The sequence below is a fragment of the Argentina silus genome, assembly GCF_951799395.1.
Source record: "Argentina silus genome assembly, chromosome: 7".
NCBI lineage: Eukaryota > Metazoa > Chordata > Actinopteri > Argentiniformes > Argentinidae > Argentina > Argentina silus.
In genome coordinates, this window is record NC_139661.1 from 18,595,150 (window position 1) to 18,615,946 (window position 20,797).

General features: G+C 48.2%; 1 protein-coding gene across 1 annotated transcript in view; it reads right to left on the reverse strand.

The window, feature by feature from the left end:
* Positions 1-20,797, reverse strand: part of taok3a (TAO kinase 3a) — a 49,450-nt gene that overhangs the window by 6,168 nt on the left and 22,485 nt on the right. Inside the window, exons 3-16 of the mRNA XM_083673385.1 lie at positions 18,417-18,623; positions 15,839-15,910; positions 15,333-15,434; positions 15,009-15,054; positions 14,103-14,199; positions 13,491-13,604; positions 12,963-13,054; positions 12,355-12,448; positions 10,511-10,592; positions 7,745-7,912; positions 6,524-6,715; positions 5,033-5,167; positions 1,157-1,393; positions 505-633 (exon numbers count right to left, since the gene is read on the reverse strand). Of these exons, the coding sequence (XP_083529511.1) occupies positions 505-633; positions 1,157-1,393; positions 5,033-5,167; positions 6,524-6,715; positions 7,745-7,912; positions 10,511-10,592; positions 12,355-12,448; positions 12,963-13,054; positions 13,491-13,604; positions 14,103-14,199; positions 15,009-15,054; positions 15,333-15,434; positions 15,839-15,910; positions 18,417-18,551 (1,695 nt within the window). The 5' untranslated portion in view covers positions 18,552-18,623. The remainder of the gene's footprint in view (positions 1-504; positions 634-1,156; positions 1,394-5,032; positions 5,168-6,523; positions 6,716-7,744; positions 7,913-10,510; positions 10,593-12,354; positions 12,449-12,962; positions 13,055-13,490; positions 13,605-14,102; positions 14,200-15,008; positions 15,055-15,332; positions 15,435-15,838; positions 15,911-18,416; positions 18,624-20,797) is intronic.

Consider the following 20,797-nt stretch of genomic DNA (forward strand, 5'->3'; position numbering starts at 1 on the left):
CTCTGTGGTATTCATTTCACAACCTACAGTTTGTGGGAGGTATCGCTGCTTTCCAGCAATGGCCCTCTTAACTGAGCTGACCTACTTCTGGTCAATTATCTTGGAACTGTCACATTATATATCCCAACTCACAACAATCTCTCTGGTTCGGTAGAATAGGCTATAGCAGCACAAATGCACATTGTGTGTGCATGCGTGTGTGTGTGTGTGTGTTTGTGCGTGTATGTGTGTGTGGGGTGTGTGTGTGTGTGTGTGGTCTGTGTGTGTGTGTCTGTGTGGTGTGTGTGTGTGTGTGTGTGTGTGTGTGTGTGTATCGCGAGTAGGAGGAGTGACTCAGCACATCATTAGTAAAGTGTAAGGTAGATGTGTGTATGTGAGTGTGTGTTTACGTGTAGGAGGATTGATTCAACAGTTATGTGCATGTGTCATCATAGTATACAGGAGGCGAGGGATTGAGAGGGGGCTGCTACAGTACTGTAGCTCAAGGGGACAAACATAACAAACCTCCTTAATCTTCTCCTTGCAGAGTTTGTACTGCTTCTTCTGATTATCTAAGAAGGTTGTCAGCTCCTTCTTCTGCTGGGCCACGATCTGCTGCTGGAACTTCTTCTCGTCTGCTGAGGTCGTCTTCATCTGTGGGAGAGATAAGAGAGAGATAGGCACACAGACGTTAGCTTTGGGAGGAGGCCTTATCTGGGCACAGCCGAAAGAGAAAACAGGGTCGGGAGGTTCATGGAGGAGCTGGCTAACTGAATGGCCTGGCTGCTACATGCTCCATGTTAGGAAAACTGACATGACCTCCTTAGTGTGTGGAAACCATTAATCGACTTAAGGATATTTGCACTGTATTAGGAAAAGGTGAACATGAATGTCTGTGTGTCTGTGTCTGTCTGTGTGTGTGTGTGTGTGTGTGTGTGTGTGTGTGTGTGTGTGTGTGTGTGTGTGTGTTTTGACAGTTATCTAAATATTTACAAGGGGGGCATGCCGGATCATCCTTTTGGCTGTAACCCTCCATGACCTTAGTGTTGAGCAGCAGACCGTGCCCAACCCAGAATCTCCTTTATGACAGTCATCTAGTTATCCCAAACTCATGACATCATCCCCATCTCCCTCCCTCCCTCCCCCTCCAGAATCGACCCCTGTCTCCTCCACCCACCTCCTTCTCCGTGTGGATGGAGTGCCTCTTGGCCAGCTTCTCCAGCTCGATGTAGGCGTTGTTGGCCTGCGTCTCCACCTCCTTCTGCAGCTTCAGCCGGTGCTCGTCCATTTCCGCCTTCAGCTTGTTCTCCAGGGCGATCAGCTGCTTCTGGTGCTGCCGCCGCATTCGTTTGTACCCCGACATCTGCTCCCGCAGCTCGTTCTCCTGCTCATGCTCGTGGATCTGCTTCGTCACCTGCAGGAGAGGAGTGGCAGGAGAGGTTGGGGTTAGTGAGGTCAAAGGTCAAGGAGCGTGGGGGGGGGGGGTATGATCGACAGGTGTAGGGGCAGCTACATAGGCTTGGGGTACACAGGCCATTGGCTAGGGGTACACTCAACAATGCTTCTCAAGGTCTGTCGATCCTCTGCTCATGCACGTTAGTGTTCATTGTGACCAATCGTGTGCAACTGATCCATGAATGGAGTTAAAGTGACATGTCGCTGCTATTCTTAAAGGCTGTGAATGTGTCATCAAAGGTCAATCTACGAAGAAATGAAGGAATAGGTTGGTATAAATGCCCCAAGAGAAGAGGGACCTTGAGGATCAACATTAGGAAACCCCACATGAACTACTCTGCTAATGAAGACAGGGTTGCCACTGTCAGAATGGGTCAGAGTCACAACAAACAGTCTTTCATCTCACAGCCAGAGGTACACAGTCACGTTGATAGTACATCCCATATGGAAGCTCAGAAAAGTTTTTAAAAAACAGAAAAAAGTCCAACTAAATCATTATCTACAAAACCACAAAGCTGACAATTCACCTACAGTACACTGTACAAATCCAAGAACAGCCAACCAAAACCACAGCCTTTATTATCCACTACCATCATAAAGCCTTGGCTTTACCAGACTAACCAACCTCCCAGCTATACACCAACCTGACAGAAGGGACTCTCACGATCCCCATAGTAGTCACCCATCTTCTCATAACTCCCTCCCGTGGTCTTCAGGCCAAACATGATGGCGACGTTAACCAAGTGTGCGAGCATCCAGAAGCCTTGTGTGGCATCGTACGTTAAGAGAACCCCCTCGGCTCAACCCAAACCGCCCAGGGCTTGACGCTACAGACCACGACACAGCCAGGCAGGCGGGCAGGCAGTCGTGTGAACTGTGAATGAGGGAGCGGGCTCCATGGGCCAACAGAGCACAGAGCCGCTCTTTGGGGGCTAAAGCGGCGTAGAGCAGGTGGGTCACATGAATACCTCATTGAGAGGGAGAGGGGGGGGAGGGAGGGAGGGAATAGGGGAGGAGGGAGAGAGAGAGAGAAAGAGAGAGAGTGAGTAGGGGAGAGAGGGAGAGGGAGCGAGAGTGTGAGAGCAAGAGAGAGAGGGGGGGGGGGGGGGAAGAGAGGGAAACAGGTTGAGGGAGAGAGAGCGAGATCCCTCTTTTAATCTGCCCTGAATCAATACCCCTACTGTAACAGAGGGCCAATCCTAGTCACTTGCTTTCTGCCACACTGCCACAATGGGCCAAGTCATGTCATGTGACCGACATTCACACAAGGCTCACAAGGAAGAGGGAATCCTGATTCGGTGGGCAGGGTGAACACATTCAGGTTAAAGGTGACTGTCGGGAAATTCAGAAAATCCTATAATTGACAATGATTTTACAGCCTGGTTGGTCAAGAAGTAAACGGATGGGTTGTGTCGTGGATTTTGAATACGTCATGAAAAAACTGTCAGTAGATGCTTCATCTAAGTCTTCCAAACATCCTTCCTGAGCATTTTATTCAAGTATTCTGTTTGTGCAGTACGAATGGGTTTCCCTTCCAAAAAGTAAACAGGATGTTGTATTCTGAGATTTTGAGGAGGAGGTCAAGGACCACTGCTAAAGTGACATATGGCAAAGTCATCTGGTTAAACTTTAAAGCAAGGAAAGAGGGGCCTCAACATGCATCACACTCCCTTCCTGTGGACAAGAAGAGGCCTCTCCATCCACGTCCCCATAGAGGACGACTGATGAACATCACGGTTAGCTTCTACCAGAGGAACGTCTATTACGATGACAGGTTGTGTTTAAATGTTTAAAATCAGAAGAAGATTCATCCATCTTCTAACGGTCTAAAGAGAACTCCACCGTGACGAGAAGTGAAGGTTTCCCTAAAAGACATTTCCTGTGACCATTTAAAAACCATCTTACAGTGGGTATTCATTACACCTAACAAGATGCAATGCCCAGAATTCACCATAGCAAGGCTGAACTAAATAGGTTCAACAGACCAGCAGCAGTTAGCATGAACAGGTGAGACATGAAAGCTGAGACATACACAGGGGAGGCTGGTGGAGGTAGAAATTGGAGGGCAGGCTCATTGACATGCGAAAAGAGCGGCATGCATTACAATGAGCCCGTCCTCCGATTTCTACCTCCACCAGCCTCGTCCGGTGTACAGAATGTTTATGCTACAGAGTTAGGTCTCTTCTTCTCAATCCTGACCTGTAATAACCTCATCCCTCTCTTCTCCAGATGGGGCTCACTATACTTTCCTCTACCTCTCTCTCCTCCCCCCATCCCTCTCCTCCCCCCATCCCTCTCCTCCTTCTCACCACTATCGAACACTTCACTCACTGAAAGCAGAGTGTGTCTCTCTCTCTCTCTCTCTCTCTCTCTCTCTCTCTCTCTCTCTCTCTCTCTCTCTCTCTCTCTCTCTCTCTCTCTCTCTCTCTCTCTCTCTCTCTCTCTCTCTCTCTCTCTCTCTCTCTCTCTCTCTCTCTCTCTCTCTCTCTCTCTCTCTCTCCTCCCCCCCTCCCACTCTCTTTCTCCCTCTCTCATTCTCTCTCTACCTGCTGAATCCAGTCTAAGCGAGTGAAGGTCCATCTGGGGACGTCTGCTTACGGCAAATGGAGATGATGTCATCGTTCCAAACCTCGCAGCACAAAGCGACTACATATACAGCTATTGTAAGGGAGAGTTAACAAGGCCATACTCTGTCTTTGTGGAAGAAAAAAACTATCGATTGACTTAATGACATATAGGGCCTGGTTTCAACAATATAGGGTAATAATGGAAAAAAAACAACAACAACAACAAAGGAAAAAAATATCCCGGTCAAAACCACGGACAATAAACGACTAGACTAGTAGATCTGTACCAAATGACAAGTTAAGGACACACACACACACACACATGCACACACACACACGTGTGCACACACACACACAGACACACACGCAGACACACGCAGACACACGCAGACACACACACACACACGCAGACACACACACAAACAGACACACGAAGATGCGCACGCACACACTTTTCTCCCAGTTTCCCCAGTCCTCTGGTTTTCTCCCCAGTCCAGAGATCAGAGGAACAGCTTACAATTAAAACCAGTGGGAGGACAGACACCACTAGGCTGCTTACTGGAGCCCGTTTCCATGACAACAGACTTGGAGCGAGGCAGGGTAATAAACCCCCCCCCCCCAACTCAAAACAGTGAGGGGGTCTGAGAATGATATATTGCTGAGAGGAAAACTACAGGAGAGGGAGGGGGAGAGGAGCGGAAGCATAGTGTTGTAAGACCAGGAGAAGACAAAGGGCTGAGTGAGAAGAAGGACAGGGGAGAGAGAGAGAGAGAGAGAGGGAGAGAGAGAGAGAGAGAGAGAGAGAGAGAGAGGGAGGGAAGGAGGGAGAGAGAGAGAGAGAGAGAGAGAGAGAGACATACAGACAGACAGACAGACAGACAGACAGACAGACAGATAGGGAGAGAGAGAGGATAGAAGGCAGAGGGGGTAAAAGCGGGGAAAAAATGGGCCGAGGTTCGGGGAGTCGTAGTTTTTTTCCCGAGGGAGGGAGAGAGAGCGAGCAGTCATCAGTGCTCAGTGCTAGCCCTTACCAGCGATGCTGACTTGATGGTGGCGAAGCGGCTCTGGTTCTTGTAGTTGTGGGCCTGGCTCTTGTCTGAGGAGGCTGGCCGCAGCTCAGGCCGGGGGTCCCTGTGGGGGCCATCATCCCAGTTATAGTGGTGGTCCTGACAGAGAGAGGGGGGGAGAGGTGGGGGGGGGAGGGGGAGAGAGAGACAGAGAGAAACTGACTTTGATGCTTTTTCTTACAACATTTCACTAGGTCTCAAAGCAGAACTCGGTCAGTTTGGGTAAATATAACACTGGAATGTGTATCCAGTCGTCTATTCAAACCTAGCCTAGCGATTGCAGAGTATCTAGACAGAAGAGACAGCGGGGGTTGTGATGAGGAGCCCCGTCTGATAAAAAGGTGGGTGAAACTCTGACTACATATTGGCAGGAAAAGCAAAACCGAGACCTTTATCTGAACCGAGCTGCGTTCACATCCTGCCCCTCCGTACAGCTGCACGAGGAGAGGGACTGCATCGGTACAAACCTCCAGACAACAACTGTCATTCTCTGTTGTTTAACAGACCCACACAGGCATTGTGATGCACCCAGGGCCTATTCAGGAGGTGACATCATTAATAATGATCTGTCAGCGCAGACAAGAGCTGCCTGGCGCAGGAATGACAGCCGTCTTCCTCTGGAGCGGAGCGCGTCGCTTTACCAAAGACATGCCGAGTGTTTCGACATGAATGTCAGGCATTCAGTGTCGTCTTCACTTCAGCTTGTGGGGAGGGGAGAGGAGGGTAAGGGTAAGGGTGGGGGTGGGGTGTGTGTGTGTCTGTGTGTGTGTGTGTGTGTGTGGGGGGGGGGGGGGTTAAGAAGAGGAGGATCTTTGTCCTCTTGGTGTGATTCACGTTGGTGATGAACTTTGGGTTGTGTGTCTTTTGGGAACATCTCAATAGGAATAAAACCCAGCGGGGTTTGGGAGAGTGGAAGCACTGTGTCTCTGGTTTCCATGGCTTCGGCAGTGTGTGAAGGGTTAAGTTTGTTCATGAATACACTCCGAGCTACCTTGGAGATGATTATGTTTGTGTGGTTTTGTGTCTGCTTCTGTTAGTCCTGTATGTTTGAGTTTTGTGTGTGTGTGTGTGTGTGTGTGTGTGTGCGTACCCCTGAGAAGTATTGTTCTTGAGAACGGGGGTTGGATTAGAGTGAGTGGGTAGTGCTATTACTCCTGTGTGTCTATGCCTGTGTCTGTGTGTGTGTGTGTGTGTGTGTGTGTGTGTGTGTGTGTGTGTGTGTGCACGTGTGTGTGTGTACACACAGTGCAAGTGCACTATTGTGTTTGTTTATGCGCCCCCCTGAGAACTGTCATTCTTGAGCACGTGGGTTTGGTGTTCAGTGTGGGTGTCTGGCTGGCTGATAGTCTTAACTGAGTGACTGTGGCAGCAGCAGACCAGTGGGTACCTTCTTGACTAGCTGGCTGGTAGTCTTAACTGAGTGACTGTGGCAGCAGCAGACCAGTGGGTGGGTACCTTCTTGGTGTGTGCCGAGGACTCCAGGGTGCTGTCGTAGTCGTGCATCATGGTCATGTCCGAGCAGCTCTCGTCCAGCACCTCCTGCATGCTGTTGACACTGCTGCTCTGGCTGCCAGTGCTCACTGACGTGCTGGGGATGGAGTGGTTGCTGCCCAGGCTGTTCATCTTACAGCTGGCCTGTTCGCTGTCCTGGAGACACACACACACACACACAGACAGGCAGGCACGCACGCACACAAACATACAAACGTCAGTGCTCACACACACGAAATCATGTATGGGTGCACAGAAGCACACGCACGCACGCATGCACGCACGCATGAAAACGCGCACACACACACACACTCGCAGGTTTCCAAATGGCCTCATTAAGCTCCCAACGACCTTGATACAGCAGAAACCATACTGACCTCCAGAGGGCAGCAGATTCAAAGTCATGCCAAATTGCCCATTAACCTTTTGAAAAGCGCTCACCTGGATATATCTATGTAGGTTCCTACATTCATCATGTCTGTGTGTCTGCTCAGGCCTAACTGAATTAGTGCGCTTGAGTGTGTCGAACAAAACAAAGCTTGTGGCATAACTCACGCACGCACGCACGCACATACACACAGACCCACACAGACACAAGCACAGACGGGCCAGGGAGGAGGACCCACAGGCAATCAAAAACAATGGCCTTCAGAAGCACCAGCCTGTCTGGATAAATATAATTAATTCTGAATCATTCATATATGTTTATCTAGAGTCATAGAGACATGCGACTCTATTAGTACTATTAATAAATGTGTTCTTGTGTAATGTCACAGCTAGGGGCTATGACAGCGGCCACTAAACCAGAACATGCAGATGTCAGCAGCAATCCAAAATAATGACATTGAAATGCAACTGGAAATCTGTGTTGCGCTTATCTGAAGTGCAGCAGTGTGAGCTGCTGAGGATTGTGGGAGTGAGGTCAAACGAGGCTGACCTGAGTGGCCTCGCGTGGGATCATGTGATGCTGACAACACAGGCCACTCAGTGTCAACACAGGGCTAGGGTATCACCATGACAACGTGTGTTGACTGCAGGGAGCATTCCATGTAATGCCTATGGTGGGCTTCATCCCTGTACTGTGTAAAGCCCTTTCGTCCCCCCCTCCCCACTCCCAACTCCCCTGGCCTGGCCTCTCCTCCTCCTCCTCTTCCTCCTCCCCACCCACGCCTCCTCTGTCCTCACCTCCTCCTCCTCCTGGCTCTCCCCCATGGGGCCATTGTGTTTCTCCTGGTACAGGATCTTCTTCATCTTGCGGTACTGCAGGTTGTCCAGCTCACGCACCGCGTCCTTGGTCCTCTGGATGAGGTCGATGAGGACCCGCGGGGGGCGCTCCCGACGCACAAAGTCATGCTGGGAGAGAGAGAGAGAGAGAGAGAGAGAGAGAGAGAGAGAGAGAGAGAGTGAGAAAGAGAGAGAGAGTGAGAAAGAGAGAGAGTGAGAAAGAGAGGGGGGGGGAGAGAGAATGAGAATGAGAAGAGAGAGAGAGAGGGGGGGGGGAGAGGGGGAGAGAGAGTGAGAGTGAGAAAGAGTGAGAGTGAGAAAAAGAGAGAGAGAGGTCAAAGGTTATTCACAGAGGGGGTATGAGGGTGGTTAGGGTTAGGGTCACAGAGGGGGTATGAGGGTGGTTAGGGTTAGGGTCACAGAGGGGGTATGAGGGTGGTTAGGGTTAGGGTCACAGAGGGGGTATGAGGGTGGTTAGGGTTATGGTCACTCTGGTTCTCATTTTTTATTCACCCCTGGTTGACTAGGTATCATGCAATGTCATTCCAATGTTATTTCTATGTAACAGAAAAAGGCCCACCAACTGTGTGCTCTTCAGATAACGACAGTGCACACTGTGTGCTGTGTGTGGTGGCATCTCCCACTACACAGCCTACAGGACAGGCTATTACTGTCCTCTGTGGCTCAGTTGATAGAGCATGGCGCTAACAACGCTTAGGTTGTGGGTTCGTTTCCCGCTGGGACCATATAAACTGAAAAACGTATGCACTGCGATGTAAGTCACTTTGGATAAAAGCGTCAGCTAAATGGCATACATTATCATGACATAATTCTGATAATGAAACACTTGACATTGTGACGAAGAGAAAGATAAAGATTGTTTGTGTCAGTGATATGTAATCAGTTATCAGCTGTTGAGCTCCGAACATCTCACTGTAATTTAACGGAACAGCCACTGTTGGTCACTAGAGGGCGCCTGTGGGTTGTTAAGTCTAAATTGAGTTTGCGCTGGCTTCCAGGGAATACCACTGTAGCACATCCATGTCCGATAGAACACATATGGGACCCACACACACGGACCCACACACACACGGACCCACACACACACGGACCCACACACACACGGACCCACACACACACGGACCCACACACACACGGACCCACACACACACGGACCCACACACACACGGACCCCCACACACACACAGACCCCCACACACACACAGACCCACACACACACACAGACCCACACACACACACAGACCCACACATACACACACACAACATCACGTTCATGAAAAATCTATTTGCTAAATGGCTCAGTGGTAATGTATGCAACCACAAGGGGGGCTGAGCTTTTTCCACACACCTCCAGATGCTGGTTTAAAATCAGTCATTCTGCAGGATGATTACATCATGCTCCGGAATTAGAGATGAGCAAATTTGCCGTTTCAAACGGGGTGAGTGAGTGAGTGAGCGAGCGAGTGAGAGAGGGAGCGAGCGGCTCCCATCCCGTCACATGGAGCAGGCTGGGAGAGAAAACTAATCTTCAGGATAATCCCCTCCGAAAAGGAAATCAAAAAACCTGCGATCCTGGGAGCATGGCGAAAGGACAGTTTCCACTCACATTTCACACCCTTCCCCCATTGTCTCGTATCACCCCCCCCCCTACGTATCAACCCCCTCATGTCAACCATGCTACATGCTTCATAGATCATGGGGGCCACTGTAGTTTTACTGTGATTGTGTGACAATGAGAAGAATAGTTTCATCTAGACGGGAGGTCCAACATGAAGCAAAAGCGTTGACAGCGAAAGGCCAGAGATTAGTGACCTGATTTCCCCCTAAAGAGCTCGGGGGTTGGGGGGCAGTGTGGGTGTGTGTGTGTGTGTGTGTGTGTGTGTGTGTGTGTGTGTGAGGGAGGGGGAAGCTACCCTACCCTGGCTGAGTAGAAATCACTGACCACAATCGGTTAAATGTAGGATTTGGGTCAGGTATGCTGATCTGTGCCTATGGGCGACTGCTACCCAGTGCCTATGATTTACCCCCAACCGCCTGACCCCGTCAGCCCCTCAGCCCTCCTGGGCAGGGCAGGTGCCAACGTCCTCCCTGCCTGGAGCCCTATAGGGAGCGTGACCAACCAAGAACATAAAACTCTTAGCCCGCAATAGGATTACCTGTCAGCCGAACAAACAAAAAGATCAACTCTCAATTACACGGACACACAATGAACACACACACGCAGATTAGCGCAAGACTGCCTGGCAGGATACACAAATGCCTGGTGAGCTCTAGATCCCCATGAAAACAAACACAAACTGTCTGTGTCTCTTTGTACACAACATGTCTACGGGGGCAGTTTCACATCAGCTTTCGCTGAGAGTCAGGGGATCTGGGTCAGTGGGTACAAGCATACGTGTACACAAACGTGTACGCAAACGTGTACGCACACGTGCACGCACGCACACGCACACGCACACACACACACACACACAGATGCCTCATCGACCTCACACAAAGGGGGGATAGAGAGAAAAAATAGAGACAAAAAGAGAACAAAAAGAAAAACGTCACCCCCCGCCCCCCCACACACACACCCCAGTGGAGTCTCTGATTCCTATTTTTCTGGAGCCGTGGGTGGGACTGAGTCATCCTGATGGCTCCAAGACTGACACAGGAAGTGAGGTCAGAGCCCAACTGCTCGTAGATAAGAGGAAGTGCACTCACTCGCAGCAGCTCCCCCGACGACGGTCGGTCCTGAGGAATCTTGAGTAGGCAGTAGTCAACAAAGCTCCGGAAAGGGTCAGACCTGGAGCAGAGGGATGGAGGGGGTGGTAAGAGGGGAGGTGGAAAGAGGGGAGGTGGAAAGAGAGGAGGTGGAAAGAGGGGAGGTGGAAGGAAGGCAACAATGATGACACAGGATCAAAGACAAGCCCATCACGAACAGTAAAACAGCCTTGAAGCACAGTGCAGAGTAGTGAGCACAGTGTGGGAACATGTCAATATTGAGACGACGTTAGAACAAACAATAATGACACACTCAGGACACAGCCAGCGCTGCTTCTATGTAACCTCTATGTGAAGTAATCTCCCAAACTGATATGGCTGTAGTCATCTCTATAAAGTACAGTCAGACCACAGGGCAGAGACTGGAGGGGGGGGGGGGGCAACGTCAGGATAACGTTGGGACAACATTCACTCCAACATCATGGTGATGACTCATGCTTTACAGTGCGAGTGTGTCCATCTTAAAAATACTTTAAGACTTGAAAGGTTTGTTTGACCCAGTTTGGGGTGTCCCATTGGTTCCGCTGTACCAGTACCAGTCAAACAAAAACCCAAGTATTGTGCAGCTCAATTATTAAACAAATGTACTGTGTCAACATTACAAACTGTACGCACTGTACTGAATGTCTCTTTAAGTCCCTGTGTGATGATGTCACTAGCCTCATCTGTGCTCGATGCTGATGCCCAGAGGCCTCTTTGGAAGTCTTCCAACACTCCACTGACGATACCAGAAGAGCGCAACCCTGCCTAACATACTCTGCTCAGAACAACACAAGAAATTCATGCTAATTCAGAATTATGCATATTCTTCGCAAAAACTGAAAGAAAAAAATAATTATTATTCATTGGAAATTTACATTTCTGGGTTGCGTAATTCACACAGCCTACACCGTTACACCCTGAGTCTTAGAGAGAACAATGAACCTGACTGTTTGGTAAACAACGTGTGCTATGTGGAGGAAAAATAAAAAGCTCACACCTTCAGGCGAGTCACCTGGTAAAGAGGAACACATGCAGCCGCTTGCCTTGGCTGTAGTATTAGATAACCTGTATGAGCAGGAATGTCTTCACCCATACCTGTACTTTGTGTTCTATCTACTCGTATCTAAGTCCAGACCCGAACTTCACCCTACTTCAACATTTATGATATGACACTACACTCCACAGTGAAGGTTGGGTGAATGATTGAGCCAGGTATCACACCCCACAGCACTCAGGTCAGGGGGTCAAGGTGGGAGCAACAGCCACAATGAGAGGGGAGAAAATCAATTGCTGCCGTTGTCCCTCTCTACATCCATCCTCACGGTTTCTATCTCTGCCTCCCTCCCTCCCTCCCTTTCTCCCTGCCTCCACTCACACTATCCTTCCCTGCCTCCCTCCCTCTCTATCTCACTCTCTTGCTCTCTGCCGCCCTCTCTCCTTACCTCTACTCACCCTCTCCCTCCTTCCCTCCCCCTTGCCTCCCTGCCCTCCCATGGTGTGTGTGTGGTCCACTATGTGGTAAAGCAGTAGTAGCCTGTGTCAGTAGCCTCAGGCTTGGTTCTTTAAATAGGGCCTCACTCTGTTCAGGCCCCTCAGGTAATTACATAAGACTCTGGCCGAGCGTCGCAATACTGGGAGGGAGGGAGGGAGGGGGGAGGCAGCGGAGGGCAAGGGGGTGTGGCAGGTAGAGTCACAGGAAGGGAGGGAGGGGGTTAGGGGGTGTGGCAGGTAGGGTCACAGGAAGGGAGGGAGGGGGTTAGGGGGTGGGGCAGGTAGGGTCACAGCTCAACAGGATGACTTACCACTCGTTGGACTGGAGCGTGGGAGAGTCGTTCTGGGCGATGTGATATAAGGCACTCATAGCGTTCATGTTGAACAGGGGCGGCTTGCGCTCCGCTAAGAACAGAAAAGAGAGAGAGAGAGACTCTAGTTGACCAGGAGGCAACATTGGAGACACCAACTGACCTTAGGAGTTCCTGTGTGTGTGTGTGTGTGTGTGTGTGTGTGTGTGTGTGTGTGTGTGTGTGTGTGTGTGTGTGTGTGTGCCATGATCATAATCATCATAAAGACCCTCCATACGGGACCATCACATGATAAACATGAGATATGATTGAGGTCCATGGTGACTCAATTATGTATGTCAGGCCTGTCACACTGTGCTAGGAGCAGGAACACGAGTATAGGAAGAATGAGTGTGTGTGTGTGTGTGTGTGTGTGTGTGTGTGAGAGTGTGTGTGTGTGTGTGTGCGTGTCTGTCCTCAAAGTTGAACATCTGCACAGACGGTACTGTATCATATGTCATACATTTGACGTGCGTGTTCATAATCCCAGCTGTAACTTGCTTTAGATATCATGTGTCTGCTAATTGAGCCATGTCCTAATCATCATCATCATATGGAGCTGCACTTACCCAGTTCAATACAGGTTATCCCCAGGGACCAGATGTCCACTTTCCCCTCGTACTGTCCCTCGTCCATGGCTAGGATCACTTCCGGAGCCATCCTAGATCACAAACACAAACACCAACACCACAACACCCAGTCATTAAGCACGGGAGAAAAAAATAAAATCATGAACATTCATAATCTGTTAATCCTCTTGAGGTCTTAGGGACCCTTTGGTATGCAGTGACGGCAGACCAGGTTTGTGGTGGAGGGAGCGCGGTATGCGTCGATTTTTAATGTGATCACCGAGTAGACAAAGGAGAGTACTGTTGGGAGTTCCATATCATGAAGTCCGACGGGACAAAAAGCAACTGTCCTGTAAGTGTGTTTTGCTGGTCAACGTTTGTCGACAGTTGGTTTCTATGGATATGCGAATGACCGGTTGCTTTAATGCGTGTGTATTATTAAGAAAGCACCACATTCCAGCTGTTACTTCAGCAGTGTGTTTGCGGTGAGGTGAGGTGAGGTGAGGTGGGTTGAGGTACGTTACTGACCAGTAAGGTGTTCCCACAAAGGAGTTGGCAGGAGAGGCTATGGAGGCAGAGCCAAAGTCGGCCAGTTTGACCTGGCCTGGTTCAGTCAGCAGGATATTTCCAGCTTTCACATCTCTGCGGAGGAGCAACAGGGTCAGGGGAGAATTTTCCACAAAGACCTGTGGCACCAAGACCATCTTAAGCCCATTGAAGGTTATGTAGGATAGGTTAAAGACGGTCTTAGGCAACCCCTGTCTTTTATCTTTCACAACCTTGATAATCAACATTCCTGTGGCATGACCTGTGGTACAACCCTTAATTGTTTTTCAGGTTCAAAATCGCTCCATCAGTGGATGTTTTGACTACTAAAAGATTATACTATGGACCACAGGACCACAGTAAAACAATATGGATTTCATAACTTCGTGAAAGGGGACTTTCATGAAGGGCTTGTCAGGATGCACATTGAACTGAGATTTATATCGGCAGATATGACTTGCATGCCTGAGGGGGCGATCTAACGATGAGTTAATTACCAAACAAGTCTCCAGCCCTCGTCTCAGCTGAAACTTGTTCTGTTGAGAAACAAGCGTTTTAGTTTGACAGAACAGAACGGAACAAAAAACAGCTCACCTGTGAATCATATTATGGGAGTGTAGGTAAGCCAGTCCCAGCAAGGCACCATGGGTAATGGCAGCAATTTCAACCTCTTGGAGTGGTTTCTTATGAACTGGAATGGAGAGAGGGAAAGAAGGAGGGGAGAGGAGGAGGAAGAGAAGAGAAGAAAAATAAAAACGTCAGTGCTATCTAGAGAAACAGGCCGGAGTGCATACCTACATATCTGACCTTACTGATAACACAATAACACCCACAGAAGCGTCATGTTGTTGGTTATGGCTGTTGTGTGAAGGGTTATAATGAGGGTTATTAAACACATTCCCCGTGAGCTGTTCTCGCTCAAAGGGCAAAGAGTGAAGGACCGTGAAGGAATTCCTGAAGTTCCTCACACACAAAAACTGGTCAAAATCCAAAAGACTCGTCATAGCTGTTGAAATATGTAACCATGACAGTGGCGGCAAACAAACATTTTAACAGGTAGTTAAAATACCACGTAGTGAGGAATGTTTGAAGACTGAACATCCACACTGGGATATAGACAGGGGTCAATGTTAAAGATAGCTTTAGAAAGTTGTTAAGGTAGAACGGGTGTATTATCAAGTCGTTATAAAGCTATATATATGATAGTAATTTTGCTTTACAGCTACCATAAATATAAAATAAACATCAATGACCTTTACTGGGGCCAATTCAGGTGAAATGCAGCACAAAGTTTACACAGCTTCTGTGTCTTTCTGTCCTCACAGAACTCAACTCTTTTAACTTTTTTGATTATGTCAAGTGTGTATTTATCGTGCTTCCTTGATGCACATATTTAAAAATAACTATTTACTATTGCGTGACTGAATTCCCAACTGGAACTAGACATTGATTGATAGGCGCGTGAGACTCCCGTGTGTGTGAGCAGCACACTTGACTCACCCTCTAGAAGGTCTGATGCGGAGCCCAGGCAATACTCCATCACCAGCTGCAACACACACACAGATGTCAGAGGGAGACACAGCTGGACAACCAAAAACACTCCCAGGGTTCAAATATGAGCATTATTACATAACGAGGCATTAACTAGGAAGACACAATCTATTTGAATAGCCCAGTTCACAGTTGTGTGTGTGAGTGTGTGAGTGTGTGTGTGTGTGTGTGTGTGTGTGTGTAAGAGACAGAGAGACATAAAAAAAGACAGACAAACACACAGACAGCGATAGCAGGGCTTTAATAGGCCGAGCATTGATCCACTCCACTGACCCAGGCAGTGTTGTCCTTCAAGTAGCAGCCTTTGTACTCGATGGTGTTTGGGTGTCGCAGCTGTTCCAAAAACTTGACTTCTTTAATGATGTCCTGCCACTTCTGCCAAGAGGGAGACAGAGAGAGAGAGAGAGAGAGAGAGAGAGAGACACACACAGGCAGACAGACACACAAACAGTGTCAGAGTCACAGCTGTTTTGGGGGAGCTTAAACAAATTGAAACACATCGATCCTGACATGTTAACCAGGGCTGAATGGTGAGGTCATCAGAAACATTTTCAAAGGTCAGGGTCAACCACGCAAGGAGCCCTGACCCTGACCTGACCTCCACTCTGGACGGGGTAATTGAGGGTGGACCGGAGGGGGCAAACAAACACATATGATTCACAGAGCTCCTCCAAACACAAGCTCCCTGCGGATTGCAGACAATGTTGGACCTCTGTTTTAGGGCCCGAGGTAGGGCTGTTCCAGAGGTCAGAAGGGCTGGAGTGAGAAACTTCTCTCACCTCGGTGGTCTGTTTGCCATTGTAGGACATCTTCTTAATTGCAACCACCTCGTTAGAGTAGGAGTTCCGGGCCTGCAGAGAGGGGATAGAGGGGAGACAAGGTGAGCAAAGGCATTTCTCGTAGAAAATATACAGTAGTTGTTGGGATACAGAGTCTTCATTACAAGTAGGAACTGGCCCAAGTGAGAATACAGGCTCCTTGCGTCAAATGTCAATTCAATCACCAAAAAGTATTTCTTAGCTTAGTATTTCTATACTGAAGGTCGACAGTTAGCTAGCATACATACAGTAGTAATTAGCATTAATGGTATCAAACACATCCTCATTTTGTTCCATTCATTACAATGAGCCCTTCCTCCGATTTCTACCTCCAAAAGCCTCCCCTGGCATACGCCTACTGTAGCTAGCATGGGGGCTAAGAGCTAGTAAAAGTAGGTCAAATGACTGCAATTAGGAAACCCAAATCAATTGTCTCTATTCATTGGCAAATACTCTACTCCAAACCAGACACACTTGGTACAGTATACGTCCTGAAACAACCTTGTGTTACAGACATGAGCCAAGAGGAAAAGGCACTCCATGGAGGATGCTAGGCGCTTAACCTGCGCACACACACACACACACACACACACACACACACACACACACACACACACACACACACACACACACACACACACACACACACACATACACACACACACACACACACACACACACACACACACACACATACACACACACACACACACACACACACACACACACACCAACCCTCAGGCATTTTGCCTTGACTGCAGCTAGGCTACATCAGCTGTGTAAAGCTCTCAATAGATAAGTTCTTATTCCATTCTAATTATTCTAATTCTCAAATTATTCATATGGCTCTGTCTCTCAAGACAGGGGTGGGGGCCCTTTGTGTGACGCACAGTTCCACACAAATCAGTATAAATAATGTAAATTATATACTAGATGTATATTAAGATACTAGCAATTAGTAGTTGCAATTGCACTAGATAATTGTTTACATAAAAGCACACACACACAGTACATTGGTGTGCATACACAAAGATGGCTCCCCCATCCACACAGAGACATTCCCCCGGCATACACATGCTTTTGGTAGGATAGGCTGTGCATGGATGACATACTTAATGCTAGCTAGCATGCGAGAGCTGTCCACATGCGTCTCCTAAAGGTACGTTGTGCAGCTATCTATAGACTACAGGAATCTCGTACAGCTCGTTTCACCTCACAGATACACGTAGCAGTGGTAAGCTGGGTAAAATAAGTGTGTCAAAAAGCCCACAATACTGACACTAGGATTTTCAGGCAGCCGTATTAGCCAGGCAGCCTAGCAGGCCTACCGTGGGTCTTGCTGACATGCTATAAAGTAGCCTTTCCTGCTAAATGACTGGACGACACGGAGGGAGAGAGCAGTGATGCCCGGGTCAGACAATCCTGCCCCACCATCGCCAGCTGGTCTCCCCACTTAACCCAGAGCACAGCTGTCTTAAGAGGAACAGCAATGGTTTATCCTTTCTTTCTTTTTCCTCCCCCCACCCCACCCCATCCTTGCATCTGGAGAGGCTGAGGGGATGAGGGGACGGGGAGGAGGAGAGGATAGGGGAGGGGACGGGGAGGAGGAGAGGACACATTTCTCCCTTCTCTGTACTGATTTAGAATCAAAGGCTTTGTGTTATTAGTGTTGAGATTAGGAGACATGGCGGAGGAAGTTGACAAAGACGCCCTGAGTTAATATTAGACAACCTCGAGGAGCATCATCGCATCATCGGTCCCTGTCATCTGACGACACACAGCTAGACTGGGTTTCAACCATGAACACTACAGTACCAGGCCTGTCGTCTGAACAACAGCTACAGTAGACTGGGTATCAACCATGAACAGTACAGTACCAGGCCTGTCGTCTTAACAAAAGCTAGACTAGGTTTCAACCGTGAACACTAAAGTAAAAGTATTGTCACATACAATATCTCAGGCGCCACCGGGACAATTTTAGATGAAACTTGGGTGAATGATGCGTCTTGCCATGGAGATCCGGCATGTACAAAATGACATTGATTTGCCCAAAACATCTCTCTGTTAAACAGTCCATATCTGACATAACAATAATGACATGTCAATAAACACCTAGCAAATGTTTATTTCCAACAAAGGAAAAATTGTTTTTATTCTCTCTCCATTTGGACACAAACTTGCCAAGAGTGTGCAAAGCTGTCATCAAAGCAAAAGGTGGCTACTTTGAAGAATCTAAAATAGAAAACATATTCTGGTTTGTTTAACACTTTTTTGTTTACTACATAATTCCATACGTGTTCCTTCATAGTTTTGACGTCTTCAATATTAATCTACAATGTAGAAAATAATAAAAATAAAGAAAAACCATTGAATGAGAAGCTGTGTCCAAACTTTTGACTGGTACTGTACTTTTGAATAACTGTCACCAATTCACACAAGGAGGGGCGCAAAATCAATCGTGGGGGGGGGGGGGGTCAACATGTTTACAGTACCATAGACTTGTTTACATGGACACGACAACATCTGTAGAACTACTCACAAAGTAGACGGCCCCAAAGCTGCCATGGCCGATCTCATGCAGGTCACAGAAGACTTCTTCCGGGTCATCTTTGAAGAAGAGGTCCGCCAGCTCCGGGTCCTTCACCGCTCCCTTACGCGTGGACGACGGCATCATGGGCTGGTCTGTAGCGCAGAGGTCACCTCACTGCTCCTCCTCATCGACAGGCCCGGCATTGACGATCAGTATCTGCACAGAATGAACACACACATTGACAATGGGTACGTACACAGAATGAACACACACACACACACACACACATTGACAATGGGTACGTACACAAAATGAACACACACACACTCACTCACTCACTCACAACTACTCATGCATGCAGAGATCCATTAATTTCGAGTTGAAATCACAATTGCCATCTCATATTCACTGAAGAGAGACCAGACGTCCAAGAATGATTCTTTCCAGGACGGCCACAGTGTATCAGTGTGTGTATATGTGTGTGTGTGTGTGTGTGTGTTTTTGTGTGTGTGTGTGTGTGTGTGTGTGTGGGTGTGAGTGTAACTGTGACACATGAACAGTTGGCAGGAGAGAGGGAAGGAAAGGAGATGGTCAAGGCAAAGAATGCTCACTGTCTGGTTCCATTGCTCATCCAAGTGCAAAGCCTCACACACGCACACACACACACACACACACGCACGCACACACACACACGCACGCACGCAGCAAGACTCGACAGCTGCAGGTACAGCCAGCGTGAGTCATCAGAGCATCTTGTCCACACATGCGCACACACAGGAGAGCAGCAGGTATTGCTGTTGTGAGTCACTCGACTGTAGCCAGGTCATCAAGCGTATGACATACAGCCTGGGCCTTGCTCTACTTAGAGAGAAAAACACACACACACACACACACACACACACACACACACACACACACACACACACACACACACACACACACAGAGGCAAATGCACAAACAAAGCTGACATACAGGCAGAGACAGTAACACGCACGCACAAGCACACTCGTCATAATGCTTACCCAGTCTTAAAGGGATATTCATTCAATTCAGATACCAACCCCAGTACCACACATAAAAAGGACATTTCTCCGTACTCAGGATTCAGGATATATAAAAAATCATTGAACATTCATTACATTTTCCAGCAGAATGGCCCAGATTAGACATGACCTCGCTTTTGGAACGGTGGTGTGAATGGAAACTACCGTAGGCCCCAGCTTACATTCTTACATAATTACTCCGCATACCGTGTGCATACATCCATAGCTCTGTCCTTCGGTTCACTACGGTAAAAGTATTTCTCATGAGTACGAGACCCTCGACGGAGGGGGGTTAAGGGTAGACTTCACGTCTCTGACGACAGTGTGAAAAATGGTAAAATAGTCTGGAGGTACAGTACCAGTCAAAAGTTTAGACACACCTTGCCAAGAGTGAGCAAAGCTGTCATCAAAGCAAAAGGTGGCCACTTTGAAGAATCTAAAATATAAAACCGATTCTGGTTTGTTTAACACTTTTTTGTTTACTACATAATTCCATATGTGTTCCTTCATAGTTTTGATGTCTTCAATATTAATCTACAATGTAGAAAATAATAAAAACCATTGAATGAGAAGGTGTGTCCAAACTTTTGACTGGTACTGTAGGTGACGGTGCAGCGAACATGCTCCCTCACAGCCTGGCTACAACTGCCCCGGCGTTTACAGTGAATGTCCCAGTGTCGTTGGGTCAAAAGCAACGTGTCTCCTCCTCTTTGAAATCAACACTGCTGCGTTCCAGGTTGTGCTATAAGCGACGCTATAGGTTATTGATGTCCCTTGAACAGGGGCGCTGAACTGGGCCATGTCATGTGTGTTTTTTTTTTTTTTGCTTTTACTTCTGCAAATGTGAATTACTCACGACCAGTGTCCTCTGTGTACCAGTCAGCTGATATGTGGATTTCTGGAGAGATAGTCAACTTATCGCGGTTCGACCATATGTCGCAAACTGTAATAGCTATTTCATAATAGCGCCTCTCTATGACTGGAATTAGGCTTAGCCACATGTACTTATCCCCTTTATAAGGAGACAGCATGGACACAAATATTGTGCAAGCCTTCACTGGCCTTTCAGACATGCCACTGGGGGAGAAAACAGTGGGTTTGTTTGTGTCTGTGTGTGTGTGTGTGTGTGTGTGTGTGTGTGTGTGCCTGTGTGCGTGTTAGAGAGAGAGAGTGTCTCTTCATTGCATCATTCCTGTCTGTCTCCCCTCTCTCCTGTTGAGCTTCAAATCTCTCCAGTAAGAGCTTGAAATCAAACCTGACGTAAGACCCCCGCTCAGGCTGGATATGCCACTTCCACCCAGATAAGAGAGAGAGACGGAGAGAGAGACAGAGAGAGAGAGAGACGG